The sequence below is a fragment of the Nicotiana tomentosiformis genome, chromosome 4 (assembly GCF_000390325.3).
Source record: "Nicotiana tomentosiformis chromosome 4, ASM39032v3, whole genome shotgun sequence".
Taxonomy (NCBI): domain Eukaryota; kingdom Viridiplantae; phylum Streptophyta; class Magnoliopsida; order Solanales; family Solanaceae; genus Nicotiana; species Nicotiana tomentosiformis.
The window spans coordinates 50,560,478-50,582,249 of record NC_090815.1 but is presented as its reverse complement, the minus strand read 5'-3'; the positions used below and the strand labels follow the sequence as shown (position 1 = coordinate 50,582,249).

General features: G+C 40.0%; 1 protein-coding gene across 1 annotated transcript; it reads left to right on the top strand.

Moving 5' to 3' along the window:
* The first annotated feature begins 1,613 nt into the window (after nucleotides 1-1,613).
* Nucleotides 1,614-3,119, top strand: LOC138909654 (uncharacterized). The gene is made up of 3 exons (XM_070200865.1): nucleotides 1,614-1,883; nucleotides 2,111-2,797; nucleotides 2,892-3,119. The coding sequence occupies exons 1-3, from the start codon at nucleotides 1,614-1,616 to the stop codon at nucleotides 3,117-3,119; spliced, it is 1,185 nt and encodes a 394-aa protein (XP_070056966.1).
* Nucleotides 3,120-21,772: the final 18,653 nt, after the last annotated feature.

Sequence of the window (21,772 nt, the reverse complement as noted above, 5' to 3'; positions counted from 1 at the left end):
AAACACCATCTCAAAAGAATGAATAATAATAAAAGGGGGAACAATCAAGAATTCAATAAGAGCTTCAAATAATACTAAAACATCAAGTTAAGGATCACATAAGTTTTCAAGTCAATTTCCATGTTATTAGGTTGGGTGATCGTTAGTGCCGATATACCAGAAGGGGGTTTATCCAACATACTTCAATTGAGCTTCCTTTAAACTCTATAACGTTCCGGAATTCTTAGCAACTTCGATCGATTTTAGAAATATAACAAGTTGGACCAAAATTAGGAAGATGGTCATGATTCTAGCTCATTTGAGCACATTATCAAACACTAGGTGTGCATTAATGTTTTTAAGTCCCTTTTGTGAAATATTCTATCATTTCCCAACCCATTCTCTACCATTTGTATCTCACAACCTTCCCACATTCTTTGATAACACATGCATGCAAGATAACAACTCCCATACCCAAGTATTGTCTTGCTAATTACCCATTCTTAGATAAATTTTGAAATTAAGGGCTAGGGTGTAGAATCTTACCTTTAGGTTGAAGACTTTCTTTGTTAATCCTCAATGATTGAGAAAGAATTGATGGATAATAGGTTGAAGCTTACTCCCCCACACTAAGCTCTCTTTCTCACTCTAAAAGTATCAGAAATTTGCTCAAATTGGACTATGGCATATGTTTTATCGAAGTAGGGTCGGGTTATAAAAACCCAAAAATGAAGCTTCGAAACAGGGTATGCGGTCGCATATAGGACCGCATAATGCTTATGTGGTCCGCAGAATAGGCCGCATAATTGCCCTCCAGAACTGGGCAAATCTAACTTGGTTTGTGGTCATTATGCGGCCTACAGACCTGTTTTGCGGTCGCATAATGCGTCGCAGAACCTCCCTCCAAAAAATCTCAAAGCTGGATATGCGATTAGAGTGCAGCCCGCGAAATGGTTTTGTGGTCACATAATGGGCCGCCAAAATGACGTAAAAAATGGCCCAAAAGACTGTCTCACTCTGCAACCATTATGCGATCTGCAGAGTGATTCTATGGCCGCATAGTGGGCCGTAGAAGTGCATTTCTTCTGCCCATATTTGTCCTTTACTTTCCACTGCATTGCTCAACCCAAAAAGTTTGAAACATTCCAGTTCGGCACCACGAAACATTATTTTTCCTTTGCAAAAACTTATGGAGCCTTAGATTGAACTACATCAGCAGGTTCATCGCACAGCTTACAACCACATGTGAGCCTATTTTCAAGTTGTTGAAAAAGAATGCTGATATCAAATGGACAACTGAGTGCCAAAAAGCTTTTGACAAGATTAAGGAATATTTGTTAAATCCCCATATTTTGGTCCCACCGGAACCTGGTAGGCCTTTGTTTTTATATCTTTTAGTAATGGATAGTTCCTTTAGTTGTGCTCTGGGTCAACATGATGCCACAGGCAAAAAGGAATAAGCAATCTATTATTTGAGCAAAACGTTCACCACTTATAAGAACAAATACACTCTTTTGGAAAGGACAAGTTGTGCCTTAATCTGGATCGCCCAGAAACATCGGCATTATCTTTTGGCCTATACAACTTACCTCATATCCCGAATGGATCCCCTAATGTACATCTTTCAAAAACCGATGCCAACCTGCATATTGGCAAAGTGGCAAATCTTGCTCACAGAGTTTGATATTGTTTATGTCACCCGTACTGCCATGAAGGCACAAACTTTGGCTAATCATCTGGCAGAAAACCCGGTTGATGATGAGTATGGATATTTGAACACATACTTCCCAGATGAAGAGGTTAATTTAGTTGAAGAAGTAGTCCAAGATGACAATCAAATTTGGAAACTCTACTTTGATGGGGCAATTCTTGTATCACCTACTGGGCAACATTACCCTGTCACGGTGCAACTTCATTTCTTCTGTACCAATAACACGGTAGAATATGAAGCTTGCATCATGGGTCTGAACATGGAAATAAATTTAAATTTGCATGAACTGTTGGTGATGGGAGATTCATATTTGCTTATTGGGTAGGCTCAAGGTGATTGGGAGACTCGAGAAATTAAGCTCATTCCATATAGACAATGTGTGGAGGATGTTAGTAAAATGTTCAAATTCATCGATTTCAGGTACATTCCCAGTTTCATAATAAATTAGTTGATGTCTTGGCTACCCTGGCCTCAATGCTTCCATATTCGGGTAATACTCACATTGAACCATTAGAAATTCAACTTCGGGATCAACATGGTTATTGCAACACAATTGAAGTAGAACCGGATGGTGAACCATGGTACCGTGATATTAAACAGTTTCTGAAAACAAGAGAATATCCGAAACATGCCAATATGGATCAAAATATAACTATTAGGCGACTCTCTAATGGTTTCCTTTTGAGTGGGGAAATCCTATACAAAAGGACTCCAAATTTGAATTTGTTGAGATGTGTGGATGCCAAAGAAGCTGAAATGATTATGAAGGAAGTGCATTCGAGAGTATGTGGTCTGCACATGAATGGATATGTCCTAGCAAAGAAAATCCTTCTGGCAGGATATTATTGGCTTACTATGGAGCGAGATTGCTTTCGTTTTGTTCGCAAGTGCCACCAGTGTCAAATTCATAGTGATTTGATTCACTCGCCTCCTTTAGAGTTGTATCCTATGTCTGCTCCTTCGCCTTTTGTTGCTTGGGGAATGGACATCATTGGACCAATCGAGACAAAAGCTTCAAATGGGCACAAATTCATCTTGGTTACAATTGATTACTTCACCAAATGGGTGGAAGCTATTACGTTGAAAGCAGTCACCACGAAAGCAATAGTAGACTTTGTTCACTCCAACATCATTTGTCGTTTCGGCTCCAAAATCCATTATCACAGATAATACTGCTAATTTGAATAGTCATCTCATGAAGGAGGTATATGAACAATTTAAAATTGAGCATCGCAATTCTACTCCTAACCGGCCCAAAGCTAATGGAGCTACGAATAAGAACATCAAGAAGATTCTTAGGAAGATGGTCCAAGGGTATGGAAAAATGGTACGAGAAACTGCCTTTTGCTTAGTTGGCGCAACACCCTACTTGTTGGTTTATGGCACTGAAGCAGTCATACCTGTTGAAGTTGAGATTCCCTCTCTCTAAATCATTATTGAAGAAGGGATCGAAGACACTGATTAGGTCAAGTCCCGATTGGAACAATTGAGTTTGATTGATGATAAGCGTTTGGCGGCAGATTGTTTTTGTCAGTTATACCAACAAATAATGGCACGCGCATACAATAAGAAAGTGTGCCCAAGACAATTCGAGGTAGGATCCTGAATTGGCAAGGTCCTTACCTCATCGAAAAAGTATTATCAAAAGAAGCTCTACACTTGGCAGATATAGAAGGAAAGGTGATAGATATATCCATCAACGCAGATGCTATCAAGAGATACTATGTCTGACATTCCTCTGTTGGGGCATTTTTATACTTAGCATTCTCAGCTTGGGATGAAGAAAGGTGTCACACTCCGACCTCGGGGAGCGCGACCGATGCTCAACAGAGTTACCTCGGTCGAGCAAGCCTGCACAGTGCCGTCTACCCAACTCACCCACAAATAATGAGAAGAATGCATTTCATTAAATAGTCAGTAAGAAGTCATGTGAACAACACCGGTTCATTTCCATTAGTTACGTCATTAACATGTCTTCAAAACATTACGTTGTACAGTTATAGTTAAAGTGGAACATATGACACAATTACAATATTTTAAGTTTAACCTTCCCAAAAATAGATACAACTCACACTATGTCTGCGGAGCCTCTAACAGGAACACAGGAGTGCTATGACAGCGCCGACAACAAGGCCCCGGCTATACCTCAAAATGCTATGTACAAAACAAAGGATAAAAGATACAGGACCCCGAAATGAAGCGGGGCTCACCAAATCAGCTGAGGAGAGGGTGTGCTGCTATCACTGATCAATACCACATGCTATGGAACCACATGCATCCATTAAAGATGCAGTGCCCCCGGCAAAAGGAACATTAGTACATATGGAATAGTACTAGTTTGTAAAACTAAATACCCTCTCAATAGAACGAGCAACAGTAAACGGAGAATAAAACATAAAATCAGTAAAAGACTCAAACAGTATCAAATTGTCAAGTTAAGGTTCAAATAGGTCTTGGTAATTTAAGTTAGGAGATCTTTAGCACTGACACACCACCGTGTTTCAACACGGAGTCCGATCTCAGACCGACCGGCTAAGCCATCTCACCTCGAGACGTACACTCACAATACCACCATGTGCGTGGCATGGTGTCCGATCTCAGCTGGATCGGCTAAGCCTTCTCAACACAATGCCGTGTAGATCGACATCACATCACATCTCGCTAGCAATAATCGCATCCCATTTAAGGGGAAAACATCTCAATACACCAATCTCATCCTATATAAGGGGAAACAATCTCATCGCCTTAACATGGGGATTTACCCCTCAGTCACTCCTACACCGGCACGTGTAATTTTGGGGTTAGGTTGTTTTGACCTACTCTTCCTCGGTGGTTAAACGATACTCCAAAGGCATTTATTATTAAGAGCATTTACCACTTAGTTCATATTTATTTACAAGTTATTCATTTTATTAGCATCATCGGCCATAACACAATAACATGCTTGGCATATTGGCCGTACTTCATAATTCATGCTCACAATTCCACTTTCAATCATTATCTAGCCACTTCTTTCTATTTAAAGATATAGCAAAATTGAACACAAATTAGGAAGGACTTCATAGTTTCAGCTCACTTAAGCATTTTATCAAACACTAGGTGTGCATTAGGGTTTTAAGGATCTCCTATGGTGGATTCTTTCACCTCACTACCCAAAGTTCACCCAAAAGAGCCCAATAATCCTCCCACTACCCTACATGGTACGTGCATGTAAAATAAACAACTCTCACACCCAAGAATTGCTTTACTAATTGCCCATTTTTAGTTAAATTTCGAAATTAAGGGTTAGGGTGTAGAATCTTACCTTTTGATTGAAGACCTTATCAGTTACTCTAGAGAAATCTTCAAGGTTTGAACAAAGATTGATGAACAAATGGCATAGAACTCCTCTTCTCACTCTAGACCACCTTTCTCTCTCTCTAAAATGCAAGTTTGAACCTTCTAAAATGACCCTTAACAGTGTTTTATAAGAATGGGGTTGGATTTATAAAACCAGAAAAATGAAGCTCTGAAACACAAATCTGCAATAGCAGAGTGACCGCAGAATGGATATGTGGTTCGCAAATCGGCCGCACAATTGGCCCTCCGAAACTGGGCAAGGCTGCCCCACTCTGCGACTAGTATGCGGTCTGCAGACCTATTCTGTGGTCACATAATGCACCACTGAACTTTTCTCTGGAAATTTTCATGCTGGTTCCGCGGTCGATGTGCGGACCGCGAAATGGTTTTGGGATCGCATAGTGGACCGCACAATATAATCCAAACTTGTCCTGTTTTCTGCTTCACTCTGCTGCCATTTTGCGGCCCACAAAGTGATTCTGCAGCCGCATAGTGGGCCGCATAAATGTCTTTTTCTAGCAAAAATTTTCCTTTACTCCCCTGCGCACTGTTCAACCCAAAAAGTCCGAACCCCAGGTTTTTAGGCAAAAATCTTTATGGGGCCTTACAAAAGGCTATCATTCTCGCTACCCAAATACTGGTCAACCATAGTTAGTCCTTTGAAACCTTGTTTATATTTCTTTGTTTTCCCCTCTTTTGGAACCAATGTACTTCATAAAAAAAATGAAAAATGACAAAAAAAAAAAAGTGAAACAATAGAAGAAAAGCCAAAACAAAAACAACAAAGTTTGTATCATTCGTCACCACGAAACCCCATATTTTTAGGCAAATTTATTTACGGGGCCTTACATCCTCCCCCTCTTAATATCATTCGTCCTCGAATGAGGGCTAAAATCCGCCATTAGAAACCAATGCGACTCAGCTGCTATGACACACACCAACAGTTCCCAAATTTTTGACTAACTCCCCAAATTTCAAAACTTTTCGCCAGATTTTCCCCTGTAACTGGGCCTATCTACCTGTCAGAAAATCCCAGAAACTAATCCTAACATCACAACCACAACACAACGATGCAAAATAATATGGAAACAACACCGGTAACAATGCCATAACCATTGCATTACCAAGAAAGAGTATTCTTAATATAGGTTGAACCAGGGAAAATATGATTTGCAAACAATTAGCTCTTAACATCATAGATACAATTACATAGCTATTTAAATAAATTAGGGTACTTCCTCTTCATTTCTTCCTCGGCCTCCTAGGTGGCCTCTTCGACTTGTTGGTTTCGCCATAATACTTTCACGGAGGCAATTTCTTTGTTCCTCAACTTTCGAACTTGCCTATCAAGAATGGCAACTGGAATTTCTTCATAAGTCAATTCTTCATTAACCTCAATAGTCTCAACTGGAACAATAAGCGATGGATCTCCAACCACCTTCTTCAATATGGATACATGAAATACCGGGTGCACCAAGGATATCTCTAGAGGTAGTTCTAGCCTGTAAGCTACCTGGCCAATCCTTTGAATGATTTTGTACGGTCCGACATACCTCGAACTCAATTTCCATTTCTTACCGAACCGCATTATGTCCTTCATAGGGGAAACCTTCAAGAATACCCAATCATCTTCTTTAACTCCAAATCCCTACGACGAACATCTGAATAGGACTTCTGATGACTCTGAGCAGTTTTTAATCGCTCCTTAATGATCTTAAATTTTTTCATATCTTGATGCACGAGGTCTGGCCCTATCAACTCCGCTTCCCCAATCTCGAACCACCCAATGGGAGATCTATATCTCCTACCATATAAAGCCTCGAACGGCGCCATCTGAATGCTGGCATGATAACTGTTGTTGTAGGCAAACTCTATGAGCGGCAAATGATCATCCCAGCTACCTTTGAAGTCAAGAACACAAGTGTGCAACATATCCTCAAGCGTTTGAATAGTCCGCTCTGCCTGCCTGTCAGTCTGCGAGTGAAAGGTTGTACTAAGATTCACCTAAGTACCCAAACCTTACTGAAATGTCTTCCAAAAATTGGCCGTGAACTGTGCCCCTCGATTAGAAATTATGAAAACCAAAGTGCCATGCAACCTGACTATTTATTTGATATACAACTAAGCATACTGTTCCGCTGTGTCGTAGCCTTAATTGGCAAGAAGTGTGCTGATTTCGTGAGTCGATCCACAATCACCGAAATCGAGTCAAACTTATGAGGAGTGCGAGGTAGTCCTACCACAAAGTCCATGTTAATCATTTCCCACTTCCACATTGGAATTTCTATGTTCTGTGCCAACACACCAGGCCTTTGGTGCTCGGCCTTCACTTGCTGATAATTTGGACATCTCACCACAAGGTCCACTACATTCCTCTTCATATCATTCCACCAATAGACTTCCCTAAGATCATGATACATCTTTGTAGAACCCAGGTGCACGAAATACCTAGAAGTGTGAGCCTCAGTCATGATTCTTTCACCGGAGAACATCCATATTTGGAACACATAGATGCCCTTGGTACCTTAGGGTACCATCATCCACGCCAAGAGAAAAGGCCATGGTCTTATATTTATGAATCCCCTCCTCCAGTTTTACCAAGAATGGATCATTGAATTGCATCTCCTTGACTTCCACCACAAGCGACGATTCAGCTCTATTTTGCACAATTACCCCTCCTTTACTAGATTCCGCAAGACGAACTCCCAAACTATCCAACCGATGAACCTCCTTGGCCAACGGCCTTTGATATGCCTCCAAGTGAGCCAAACTACCCATAGATATCTGGCTTAGAGCATCCGCCACAACAGTAGCCTTCCCTGGATGATACAGAACATCGATGTCGTAATCTTTGAGTAACTCCAACCATCTCCTCTGCCTCAGATTCAATTCCTTATGTTTGAAACTATATTGAAGGCTCTTATGGTCCGTGAATATATCCACATGGACCCCATACAAATAATGACGCCAAATCTTCAATGCAAAGACCACCGCTGCAAGCTCTAAGTTATGTGTTGGATAATTCTTTTCATGATTCTTGAGTTGCCTAGATGCATAAGCTATAAACTTGCCATGTTGCATTAATACACACCCAAGTTCGAATTCTTGAAGCATCACAATATACCACAAGCCCACCTGTACCGTCTGGAAGAGTCAAAACTGGTGTCGTAGTCAATCTTGATTTCAATTCCTGCAAGCTTCCTTCACAAACATCTAGCCATTGGAACTTAACTTCCTTCTGCGTCAATTTAGTCAAGGAAGAGGCAAGAGTGGAGAAACCCTCCATAAACTTCCTGTAAATATCCAAGTAAGACCAAGAAACTGTGAATCTCAGTTGGGGTAGTAGGTCTAGGCCAATTCTTCACAACTGCAATCTTCTGTGGATCAACCTCAATTCCTTCTCTAGAGACAACATGACCCAAGAACGTGACAAATTAAAATGAAAATTCACATTTCAAAAACGTCGCATATAACTGGTGATGATACAGGGTCTACAAAACTGTCTAGAGATGATCGACATAGTCCTCTCGACTTCGCGAATATACAAGGATATCGTCAATAAACACTATTACGAAGGAGTCAAGGAAAGGTTTGAAGACTCGGTTCATAAGAACCCTGAAAGATGCTGGGGCATTTGTTAGCCCAAAAAACATCACCAAAAATTCAAAGTGCCCATACCGGGTCCTGAAAGCTGTTCTCGGAATATCCTGCTCCCTGATCTTCAATTAGTGATACTCGGATCTTAAATCAATCTTGGAGAAGTACTTAGCACCCTGCAATTGATTAAACAATTCATCTATCCTTGGCAGTGGGTACCTATTTTTTATTGTAACCTTGTTGAGATGTCGATATTCAATATACATCCTTAATGACCCATCTATCTTTCTTACAAAGAGGACCAGTTCACCCCAAGGCGACATACTCGGCCGGATGAAACTCTTTTCTAACAAATCTTTTAATTGTTCTTTTAACTCTTTCAATTCTGTCGGTGCCATTCTGTAGGGTGGAATAGATATAGGCTGCGTGCCTGGCATCACATCAATCCCAAAATGAATCTCCCTATCTGGCAGGATCCCAGGGAGCTCATCCGAAAAGACCTTCAGAAATTCATTCACAACAGGCACGGACTCAAATGTAGGTGCCTCAACATCGGTGTCCATAACCCAGACCAAATGGTAAATACACCCTTTGTTAATCATCTTTGTGGCCTTAAGGTAAGAAATAAACCCACACTTCGGCACCACATCATCCCCCTTCCATTCAATTACTGACTCATTTGGGAATTCAAACCTAACGATTCTGGTTCGACAGTCAAGCTTCGCAAAACATGAATAAAGCAAATCCATTCCCATTATTACATCAAAATCAACCATCCCCACTTCAATGAGATCGTCCATGGTGTCGCGACCACGTACCATGACAACACAATCCCTATAAACCCGTGCGGCCATGATAGACTCACCAACCGGAGTAGATACAGAGAACGGCTCATGGAGCTGTTCCGGTTCTGTCCCAAATCCCTTAGCAACATAGGGAGTAATATAGGACAAAGTGGAACCGAGATCAATAAGAGCATACACATCATGAGAGTGGACAGTCAATATACCTGTGACAACGTCTGGAGAAGACTCTGAACTCTGGCGACCCCTTATAGCATAGAAACGACTAGGTCCTCCCGAACTCTGTGTGCCACCCCTAACTGCACCACGCCCAGCGATTTTTGGGGTACCTTGAGCTGGAGGATGTGCTGCAGATGTAGTAGCTGTAGAACTGGCTGGCTGTGCTAAACCTCTGCCCATGCTCTGGTGAGACGAACCACAATCGCTCTAAATGTTACCCCTCATACCACAACCGTATCATATGGGCTGGTCCATGTAACAGGCCCTAGAGTGCATTTTCCCACACCTAGGGCATGGGGGCCTCCGTTGCTGCTGAAATCTCCCACCAAACCGACCCTGCTGGTGGGATCCCCTGTTATCCTGGCTGGGCCTAAATCGGTTCCTCTGCTGCTGACTGGGCCCCGATGGCGGTGCACTGACTGAAGACTGAGCAAAAGAGTAGGACGGCCCTGATGAACCTCCCCTGAAAGCTGTCCTACCACCACCACAACCACCAGAAGTACCACTGAAGTTCCCCGCTGACCGGGTCCTGTTGCTACTCTCTCACTCCATTCTATTCTTCAATATTCGGGTCTCTGTAGCTTGAGTAAATGCCACCATCTTACCATAGTTCATATCAGAACTCAAGACAGTTGTAGCATCCTCATTAATAACTAAGGGGCTATGGCCCTCTATCCTCCATAGTGGGCAACATGTAGATGGCATATTTGGACAGGGGCGTGAATCTCATATGATACTCCCACACACTCATGCTCCCCTATTTCAGATTCTCAAACTCCACGGCACGGGCTGCCTTAGTCTTGGCAGGCAAGAAATGATCAATAAAAGCATCGACAAACTCACTCCATCTCGCCGGAGGGCTTCCCTCCTCACGGGAGTCCTCCCATATTTCAAACCAAGAATAGGCCACCCCTTTCAGGTGGTAGGAGGTCGAATCTGCTCCCTCTGTCTCAGTAGCACGCATAACTCAGAGAGTCTTGTGCATCTCATCAATGAAGTCTTGGGGGTCCTCTTCAAGATCAGTACCTGTGAACACTAGCTAAAGGAGGAACAATCTTACAATTGGCTTTATCGCACGATCTAGAATATCAAAGAAGAGTATTATTCTTAAGTGCCAAAGTAGCCTCCTACTTATAGATGTGGTCGACAAGACATCGATAAGAAAGACTCTACTAGACACGACTCTGAGACATACCACGACACTTTAAAACCTTAGGCTATGATACCAAGTTTGTCACGCCCCGACCTCGGGGAGCGCGACTGATGCTCAACAGAGTTACCCCGGTCGAGCAAGCATGAACAGTGCCGTCTACCCAACTCACCCACAAATAAAGAGAAGAATGCATTTCATTAATTAGTCAGTAAGAAGTCATGTGAACAACACCAGTTCATTTCCATTAGTTACATCATTAACAAGTCTTCAAAACATTATGTTGTATAGTCATAGTTAAAGTGGAACAAATGATACAATTATAAGATTTTTAGTTTAACCTTCCCAAAAATAGAAGATCAGACGCCATGCTGCGGACATGGTGGTATTGTGAGTGTACGTCTCGGAGTGAGACGGCTTAGCCGGTCGGGCTGAAATCGGACTCCGTGCTAAAACACGGTGACGTATCGGTGCTAAAGATCTCCCAACTTAAATTACCAAGACCTATTTGAACTTTAACTTGACACCTTGATACTTTTTGAGTCTTTTATTGATTTCATGTTTTATTTTCCGTTTACTGTTGCTCGTTCTATTGTGAGGGTGTTTAGTTTTACATACTAGTACTATTCCATATGTACTAATATCCATTTTGCCGGAGGTGCTGCATCTTTAATGGATACAGGTGGTTCTATAGCAGGTGGTATTGATTAGTGATAGCAGCACACCCTCTCCTCAGCTGATTTGGTGAGCCCCACTTCATTTCGAGGTCCTATATCTTTTATCCTTTATTTTGTACATAGCATTTTGAGGTATAGCCGGGGCCTTGCTACCGGTGATGTCATAACACTCTTGTGTTCCTGTTAGAGGCTTTGTATTGCTTCGTGTATTATGTCTTTAATGCTTTTATTAAATTGTATAACTCCTTGACTATTCCTATTCTTGTTAATAGCCGTGTTGAGCATATTGTGACATGGGTAGCAAGACTATTAAAATATTATTTTATTTATTGGTGCAAAGTGATGACTAATTTTAATATGGCGAATTATGTTCGATCACTCTTCTTGATATTGCTTGCGCCTCCCACCTTGCTTGGTATTTCTTTACATGTTTATGCTTAGTGAGGTAGAGAAGGGTATTTCTGTGCTTGTGAGGAATAATGATTATGCACGAAGGACATTTTTGTAATTTGTTTATATACTAATATCATTGCACGAAGGGTGTTTTCGTGCTTGTTATGAAGACTGAATTGCACGAACGATATTTTTGTGCTTGTTATTATATTTATGCTTGGTGAGGAAGAGTAAATTGCACTAAAGGTGTTGCCGTACATGAGAGGATGACAGTGAAGGCACAAAGGGTGATGTCGTGCTATTTGATTTATATCTGTTATTCCTTGCTTTCTACTATACATATTGAGAGTTTGACTATGTCGCTTCTTAGTGATATTGTCAATTTCTTGGACTTAAGTGGCTGTGAATGGCCGGTTTGGTGTTATTTGAAGTTATGTCATTATATTTCTTAGTCGCTTTTCATTTATTAATTATTCCTCGTACTAGTATTTTGTTTCTCTCTATTACACTTGTTAACTCACTTGTTACGAATTTTTGCTATTTACTTACTAAATTATCTATTCTCGTAACTGTTATATCTCTCGTTATTTCCTCATTACTTAACTGCACAGGTTTATATGTAGGTATCTGTCTTAGTCTCGTCACTATCTCGTCGGAATTAGGCTTAAAACTTATGCAGTATATTGGGTCGGTTGTAATTATACTGCACTTATGCACTTCTTGTACAGATTTTGGTGTTGGACATAGTGGCACCCCGATGACAGATTAGCTTGCTGGTTGTGGAGACTCGAGGTAGCACTGTTGTTCCTTTCGTAGGCCTTGGAGTCACCTATATTATAGTCTTGTTACTGTTTATTTGCTTCAAACAATATATAATTTATTTCAGACTTTGTAATAGATAATTCTGTAGACGCTCATGTACTCAGTGATTTCAATTTTTGGGAGGTGTTAGACAGTCGTTGGATCTAGACTCACGATACTTTACTGAATTTGTATATTTTATTTAAGATATCATGTTATTTTACGTTCAGTCAAAATTGGGAAGGGATAACGGGGGCTGGAGGTATAGTTAGAGATTCTGATGGTAATTTGATCACGGCATTTGCAAATTATTTAGGAAGGGGCAATAGCAATTTCACAGAGGCTAAGTGATGTTTTATACTTCAATTCCACACAAGGGGAGGAGGGTTATTTGTGTGGTGTCCAATTTTCGCATGCACTGATTATAGAAGGACCTGGTTCTTCTAAGTGTTCCTTATACTATTGTTGCAGAAATAGTAAATACGGAAAGTAAAGAACATGTGTATTTTACGTGGAAAATACCCAGCTCAAAAGTTAAAAAAACCACGACCTACTACTCAGTAGGATTTTCCCCATCACTTCACTAAATCACTGAGCCAAAACATCATTTACAAAATTCTTTGTAAACCTAAGGATTACCTCTAATCCCGTTGTGGTAACCAGTCTCTAACTGTTACGACAACTTCAAGTTAACACTAACTTGAATACTCAGAGTACCTAATACAATTGCCTCTAGATAAAACTGAAAGGTACAATTTGAAAATACCTACTACAATGAATCTAAAATAAAAGACAGACACTTGGAACTGGTTCTTCTATCTGGTTCATGTAGCTTCAGGTTCGCATACTTGAATCACACAAGAATTGTTTGCAAAATGCATTGCTATTTTGCTCTCAACTCACGTTTAACTTCAGCGTTTCTGCGTACTTGTAGAATGAGAACATCCTGTAATATATAGAATTAGTAGAATAAGAAACAACTTGAGTTCTAATACTATACTCTTCCTTAGTGAAAGAGTTCTAGTTATCTTCAACTTCTAACTCCTCCCTTATCTTGGATAAAGTTCTCTTCGAGTAAGGAGTCCTTCTCCTTATTATTTATGCAACCTTTTCGATCAGAAGATATTAGATATAACAACTTGAGCTTATCTCCTTCATGTGCATTCCTTATGCTCGAATTCTACCTCTGACTGTGTATACTGTGTATGGACCTAGTTCATGTTAAGTTCTTTTGTCAATCATAAAAACAAACTTCACTTGGGCCAACACATTCCCCCTTTTTGATGATGACAAACTCTGTTCTTCTCATAAGCATAAGCCCGGTTTCAACTCAGCTTAACATCAGCACAAGATTAGAACACTTTTCATTTTAAAGTCACTAATCATCAAGGACAAGATTCATTAGGTTATAAACATCATAGTCCAAAGTAAAAAAGCACAACCTCTTCCCCCTTTTGGAAACATCGAAAAGTTGCATAATTATGTTAGATAACCAGATTTTGATAGAAATTACTCATGGCCACTGGGACTACTTCAAATGCAATCATGGAGTCAGGCATCATTTATCAATCTAATGATATTAGCCATCTATGAAGCATCAACAAACAGTTAGAGCACAAAAATAGTTGATTAACATTAATACTAGTCATCCACAAAGCATAAAGAGAAATAAAGACATTGGATCATGAGCAAAAATAACAAAAGGAATCCCATCCGGGTCACTGGTTTGTCTAACTAGGCTTGGAAGGTCTTAAGGCTGGGAAGGACCATGTTCTTGGTTCTTGGCTTGAAGCAGTTTCAGCATATCATGAAGAATGCCATCATTTTTCCCCTTCTCCTTTGCAAACTCAGTTCTGAGAGCATCTCTCTCAGTTTCTACTTCTCCCAACCTCTTCTTCATCCTTTCAATTTCAGAATCCTTAGCCCCACTCTCTTGTACAAAGGCTCGCACTTTGCTATTCATAGGTACCTTCTTGGATGAACTAGGTTCTTTGGGAATGCTGTGGACTTCATAGTCACAAGCAGTCAAAGTGTTTGCCCCGAAGTGATCCTTTCTTGTACCAACTTCCTATTTCTTGATGGGTACCTTGAAGTGTGCAAGTACAACCATGACAATGAACCCATAGGGTATGGCATGAGTTTTGGTGCCAGTCAGAACCCTATCGAGAAGCTGGATGATAAATCTAGGCCAATTGATTTGCCTTCCACAATCCAGATATTCTATAAGGGCTAGGTCCATGAATGTGGAAATGTGCCTCCTTTTCTGCCTAGGCAACACAACTTTGTTAACAAGTTCGAGCAACACTTTGTGGGGTGGCTTCATCTCACTTTTGTATATGGCCTTGGGCTCAAGCACTTCTTTATTGTCACCAAACTTCCTTGTAGTGGCAAAGGCAGTAGGGAGATTCTCTAGACTTGGCCATTTGAGTTTCTTGTACTCATTGTACCCTGCAGCAGGTACACCCAAGATTTCTCCCAATTCCTTTTCATCAAAACTCATTGTTACCCCCTTCACCACACTTGTGACTCTCCCATTTTTGATCTCATAGTTTGCCATGAACTCCACAATTTTAGTTTTGGCAAACTTTCCGTCCATCTGGAGGACCATGTCATTCAAACGCTGCAGTTGTAACTTTTCCAGTAGCATCACCATGCCTTCCTCCTCCAAGTTCCTGAGGAGTCTACCTTTCAAGATGGTTCTTTTTCCAAACTTAACCATCTTGTCCTTCTCTGCATCAGATTCTTCTTCTTCTTCTCCACTCCATTCTTCTTCTTCCACTACTTTCACTTTTTTGGACTTCAAGGCAGACCTGGTTCTTTTAGCCAAGGTAGAGGGCCCTGTAGACTTTGTCTTTGAAACAGACTTCTTTGTGGAAGTGTTGAATTTTAACTGCCTCAACAGGTTCAACCACCTTCTTCTTTCCCTTAGAAGCAACTTTTCTCTTACTTTCTTCGAGGGCCTTTTTTCCAGTTCAGCCTCACTTTGCTTCTTCTCGCTCATTGTAGCCCTTCCTTTTGTAGGAGAAGCCTCTGCAGGGATAGAAGAGTCCGCCTTTCTCTTCTTGTTTTCCCTAGCAGTACCAGGGACTTTAACTCCTAAGCCTCTTTTCTTTTTAGGATTGTAACTGTCAGACACCTTTCTCAGTAGGTTCTCGAGAGTTTCCTGCATAGATGGAATAGGTTCTTGGAACCTCTTCCTCAACCAAACCAGCCCCTCAGCTGCTTCTCCAGACCCACTGTCCTCTTTTTCTTTCACACGTTCTTGTTCTCCTCCAGCAGATTCCCCACTCCATACTACCATAGTTTCTGTTTCTTCAGTCAAACCAACAGGAGTGGGTGGAGATTCATCCACTTATTTTTCCATTCCCCTCACATCACTTCGATCACCCTCACTCACTTTTTCAAAGGTCTAATCTAACTGAGAGTCATTTTGAAGAGATGTTTATGACTATCCCTAGAATCTAGGCACTTATTGAGTTTTTGGGATGCTTTTGAATGAAACTGGTTCATTTCGTCACAGATAAGCTCAAGGAGGTTAGGATTAATTGGGACTCTCCATTTGATCATAATCCAAATATAATTATTTCAAAATATGTTGAGTAGAGAATGCGTACCATGTAATCTTGATGAACCAGGTTCTTCACTGAGAAATCTCTTGTGTAAGTCTGAAATTTCCAAGAAAATAAAGATAATATCATTAGAGATTAATGGAAAATTTTATCACATGGCACAAGAGTATACAGATGAAAGTATGAGACTGAGCAAAATCTAATCTAATTAAGTACAAGAATTCACAGATTTTCTAACCAATTTTTTTTTTTTTAGTTAGGACTGGTTCCTTTTAGGTGATCTTAATCATCCCTAATTCAAACCCGTTCCTTTCAAACTGATCTCTACTTAGAGCTTTTGTGAAGATGTCAGCTATTTGCTTGTCAGTAGCACAAAATTCTACAGTGATTAAACCCTTTTCATAGTTGTCCCTCAAAAAATAATGCCTAACATCTATGTGATTAGTTCTTTTGTGATGAACCGGGTTCTTGGTCATACTAATTCCAATGGTATTATCACAAAAGATGGGAATACAACCTACATTAATTCCAAAGTCCATTAATTGTTGTTTGATCCACAATAATTGAGCATAACATGAGGAAGCAACAACATACTCAGCTTCAGCAGTAGATAAGGCAACAAAAGTTTTCTTTTTGGTGGCCCAAGAAACAAGACATGAGCCAAGAATGTGTACCATACATGAGATGCTCTTTCTATCCACAAGAAAACCTACATAATCAGCATCAACATATATCTGAACTACCAAGAGATCTTTACCTTTTTATTTCAAGAATAAATTATTGTCAATTTTACCTCTCTTGTAGCCATGCTCAAGCAAGAATTTTGATAATCTTTAATACCATGCTCTTGGAGCCTGATTGAGCCAATAAAGTGCCTTGTCAAGCTTGTACATATGATCATGACATTCCTTGCTTTCAAAGCCTGGAGGTTGCTTGACAAACACTCCTTCCTCTTGATAGCCATTGAGGAAAGCACTTTTGACATCAATCTGATGGAGAGTGAATTCCATATAAGCAGCAAAGGCTATAAGGAGTCTAATTGCCTCCAATCTTGCAACTGGAGCAAAAGTCTCATCATAGTCTATTCCCTCCTCTTGACTATATCCTTGAACCACCAGTCTTGCCTTGTTCCTTGTAATTGTTCCATCTTTGTTAAGTTTGTTACTGAAGACCCATTTTATGCCAATTACTGTTCTGTCCTTGGGTCTTGGTATCGGATGCCAAATTTGACTTCTTTCAAATTGGTTGAGTTCATCTTGGATTGCATTCACCCAGTCTGCATCCTGCAAAGCCTCAACAATATTTTTAGGTTCAATAAAAGATAAAAAGGCATCAAAAGCACAAAGATTCTTCAAAGAAGATCTGGTTTTGATTCCAGAGGTTGGATCAGTAATTATGTTCTCAATGGGATGAGAACTTTAATACTTGTAAGGTTTCACAACTAGACGATTTCCCTTATACGTTCCTTCAATGTTTTGTTGCCGAGGAACATGTTCATGGACAGGTTCCCTCGAGGTTTAAGGATCAGTTCCTCTTTGTTCAGTTCCCCCTGTCAAGTTGCCCTAGGTGGAAGGACTTGTTCCATCCCCTGTTCCTTCCTCTGATGCAGCTTCAGTCTGGGCTGTGATTTCATTTGAGTTTCTTACCAGCCCAATTGCTTCATCATCAAGTTCATGTCTCTCAGAAAGAATGTTAGTTTCATCAAAAATCGCATGTACACTTTCTTCTACAAATATAGTTATTTTGTTATAAATCTTATGAGCTTTACTATGTGAAGAATATCCCAAAAATACTCCCTCATCACTTCTGGGATGAAACTTACCTAGGGAGTTCTTACCATTATTGTGCACAAAGCACTTGCATCCAAATGTCATAAGATAGGATATATTTGGCTTTCTCCCTTTAAGTAACTCATAGGGAGTCTTCTCAACAAAAGGTCTAGTCATGCACCTATTTATGATGTAACATGCAGTGTTCATAGCTTCTGCCCAGAAACTATGGGACAGTTTACTAGAAAGAAGCATAGTCCTTGCCATTTCTTCCAATGTTCTATTCTTTTTTTCAACTACTCCATTTTATTGTGGAGTCTAAGGGGCCAAAAAATTATGATTTATGCCATGCTCATCACAAAATTCAGCAAATTTAGCATTTTCAAATTCAGTACCATGATCAGACCTAATTGATGCAAGTTGATTACCTAGTTGTTTCTGAGTTTTTCCAACAAAAGAAGTAAACATGTCAAATGCTTCATCTTTAGATGTTAAAATTAATGTCCAAGTAAACCTAGAGTAATCATCAACAAGAACCATCACATATCTCTTACCACCTCTACTCAATATTCTCATTGGTCCACAAAGATCCATATGGATCAATTCCATTGTCCTGGTGGTGATTACCACTTTCTTGCTTTTGAAAGAGGATCTTACCTGCTTCCCCCTTGCACAAGCCTCACAAACTTTATCTTACTTGAACTTAATATTAGGAAGCCCTATCACCAAGTCCTTGGAGACTAGTTTGTTGAGTTGACTTAGACTGGCATGTCCAAGTCTCTTGTGCCAAAGAAGGGGATAATTATCCAACACACTTAGGCAAGTGAGTTCATTTTCTGAAAGTGTGAACAGATCTACAACATATATGTTGTTCACTCTTTTTCCCTACAAAACTATCTTGTTAGTGGTAAGATTAATCACAAAGTATTTTGTAGAGATAAAGGCTACCATGTTACCTCTATCACACAATTTTGATATACTTATTAGATTATATTTCAGTCCATCTATCAAATAGACGCTCTCAATAGAGTGAGAATCAGTCTAACCTACTTTTTCAACCCCAATGATCTCACCTTTTTTTCCATTTCCAAAGGAGACATTACCTCCTTTAAGGTCCTCAAGTGAAAGGAACTGGTTCTTGTTTCATGTCATGTGCTTTGAGCAACCACTATCCATGTATCATATTTGGTTGTTCTCCTTCACTTGGACCTACAAAAGTAAATCAGGGGTTAGTCTTAGGAACCCAAACTATTTTGGGTCCCTTTCTATAGGCAAACGGATGAATCAAATTCTTTTTAGCCCAACTCGGTAGCCTATTCTTCCCTTGAACAAATTCTTTGTTCTTTTGACTTGCCTTTCCTTTGCAGTGCATTCACTTTTATAGTGACCTATTTTACCACAGTGTGTGCAAATCTTGTTCTCAGGAAGTGTGAGGTACTTGCTTTTGGGATCCCACTTAGGTGCCAGGTTCCCAAAGCCAAGTCCTCTTCTGTTGCTACTATGGTGTCCGTGTAGCCATGAAAGTTCATCGTAGGACATGTTCCATTTAAAAGTTATGTCTAGCTCATGCTTGACCTTGCTTAGATCCTCCTTTATGATTCTTATCTACTCATCCCTTTTATACAACTCATCTTTCATTTTTCATACATTTTCTTCTAGAGTGAGTTGTATGTGATCAACTATCTTTTTTCCTAGTTCCTAATTTTAGTTTTAGATTTTCAGATCTAAGCTCTAGGATAGTTGAGTCAAGTGCATGAACCTGGTTCTTCAACACAATAATTTCACTTACAGTTTCACTAACCCTAAGTTCCAGGTTTTTGCACTTAGCCTTCAAAATCACACATTCTTTAGACTATTGTTCCTTTTCATTGTTTACATCCTCATATTCATCAATTAGTTCTAGAAGTAACTTAGATAACCTTTCTTTAGACACCAATTTAATCTTGTCTTTGAGATGAATTACACTTACCTCAGTTTCTTCATCAGATTATCCAATGGCCATAAGTGCTTGTTCATCCTCATCGTCATCATCTGAGCTTTTATCTGAGCTTTCTCCCTAAGAAGCGACCATAGCCTTGGTTGATCCTTTGTTGTTGCTTTTCTTGGGTTGAACCTGTTTCTTCTTCCTGTTCCTTCGTTTAGCTCTTCAATTTCCCACAGAGGACAATTTTTGATGTGGTGATCAGTCTTTCCACACTTATGGCATCCATCATTGGTTTCCTTCTCAGGAGCTTTTGACTTGCTATAGTATCCACTTCTTGAAGAGCCTTTTTCTCTCCTCAGGTACTTCTTGAAGTCCTTGGTGATCATAGCCATTTCATCATCTTCTAGATTAGAACCTTTAGTGATTCTGAGTGCCAAGCTCATTTCCTTCTTAGGTACATCTGATTTCATGGTTTGTCTCCTAATTTCGTAGGCAATGAGATTTCCAATTAATTCATCTAGTGGGAGAGTGAAAATATTCTTTGATTCCTGAATGACAGTGATTTTGCTCTCCCAAGTGATAGGCAAAACGCTAGTTAGTATCTTCTCGAATCTATCTTCTTCAGGAATAATCTTTCCAAGAGACTATAGTTCATTTGTCAATGTAGTGAACCTTGTGTACATCTCTTGAATGGTTTCTCCTTCCTTTATAGAAAAGTTCTCATATTGAGAATACAGTAAAGTTCCTCTGGATCTCTTCACCCGAGGCGTTCCTTCACGAGTCACTTGCAATGTGTCCCAAATTTTCTTAGCATTGGTACAGCTTTGGATTCTACTGTACTCATCTGGACCAAGTCCACAAATAAGCCATTTCTTGGCTTTAGCATTCTTCTCCCATTTCTTCAAGTCCTCAGCAGTGAAATCCGCTCTTGTCTTTGGCACCTCTACTCCTTCAGCATTTATCTTATAGTCCTCTCCTATAATGTGATCTCTCATCCTGTTTTTTCACCAAGAGTAGTATTGGCCGTTAAAGAGTAGTGGCCTAGCAGTGGATTGCCATTCCCAGTTTCCAGGTGGTGCACTCATGTTGATCTTCTCCTAAGGTGTAATCCTCTTCAAGGAGAACCTATTCTGATACTAATTGATATTTTATACTTCAATGCCACACAAGAGGGGGGAGGGAGTAATTTGTATGGTGTTCAATTTTCCCGTGCACTGATTATAGAAGGACCTGGTTCTTCTAAGTGTTTCTTATACTACTGTTACGGAAATAGTAAATGCGAAAAGTAAAGGACACGCGTATTATACGTGGAAAATACCCGGCTCAAAAAGTGAAAAAACCACGACCTACTACTTAATAGGATTTTTCCCAACACTTCACTAAATCACTAAGCCAAAACAGCATTTACAAAGTTTTTTATAAACCTAAGGATTACCTCTAATCCCATTGTGGCAACCAACCTCTAACTGATACGACAACTTCAAATTAACACTAACTTGAATAATGAGAGTACCTAATACAATTGCCTCTAGATAAAGTTGAAAGGTACAATTTGAAAATACCTTCTACAATGAATCTAGAATAAAAGACAGACACTTGGAACTGGTTCTTCTATCTGGTTCATATAGCTTTAGGTTCGCACACTTGAATCATACAAGAATTGTTTGTAAAATGCCTTGCTATTTTGCTCTCAACTCACGTTTAACTTCAACATTTATGCGTACCTGCAGAATGAGAACATCCTGCAATATATAGAGTTAGTAGAATAAAAAAACAACTAGAGTTCTAATGCTATACTCTTCCTTGGTGGAAGAGTTCTAGTTATCTTCAACTTCTAACTC

What these genes read in the sequence shown, in the direction of transcription:
- LOC138909654 (XM_070200865.1), top strand. Translation starts at nt 1,614, where the DNA reads ATGCCAACCTGCATATTGGCAAAGTGGCAAATCTTGCTCACAGAGTTT. An exon ending in GGCAACATTACCCTGTCACG is followed by an intron (nt 1,884 to 2,110) that starts GTGCAACTTCAT and finishes CATCGATTTCAG; the next exon opens with GTACATTCCCAGTTTCATAA. An exon ending in CAGTCACCACGAAAGCAATA is followed by an intron (nt 2,798 to 2,891) that starts GTAGACTTTGTT and finishes CATCTCATGAAG; the next exon opens with GAGGTATATGAACAATTTAA.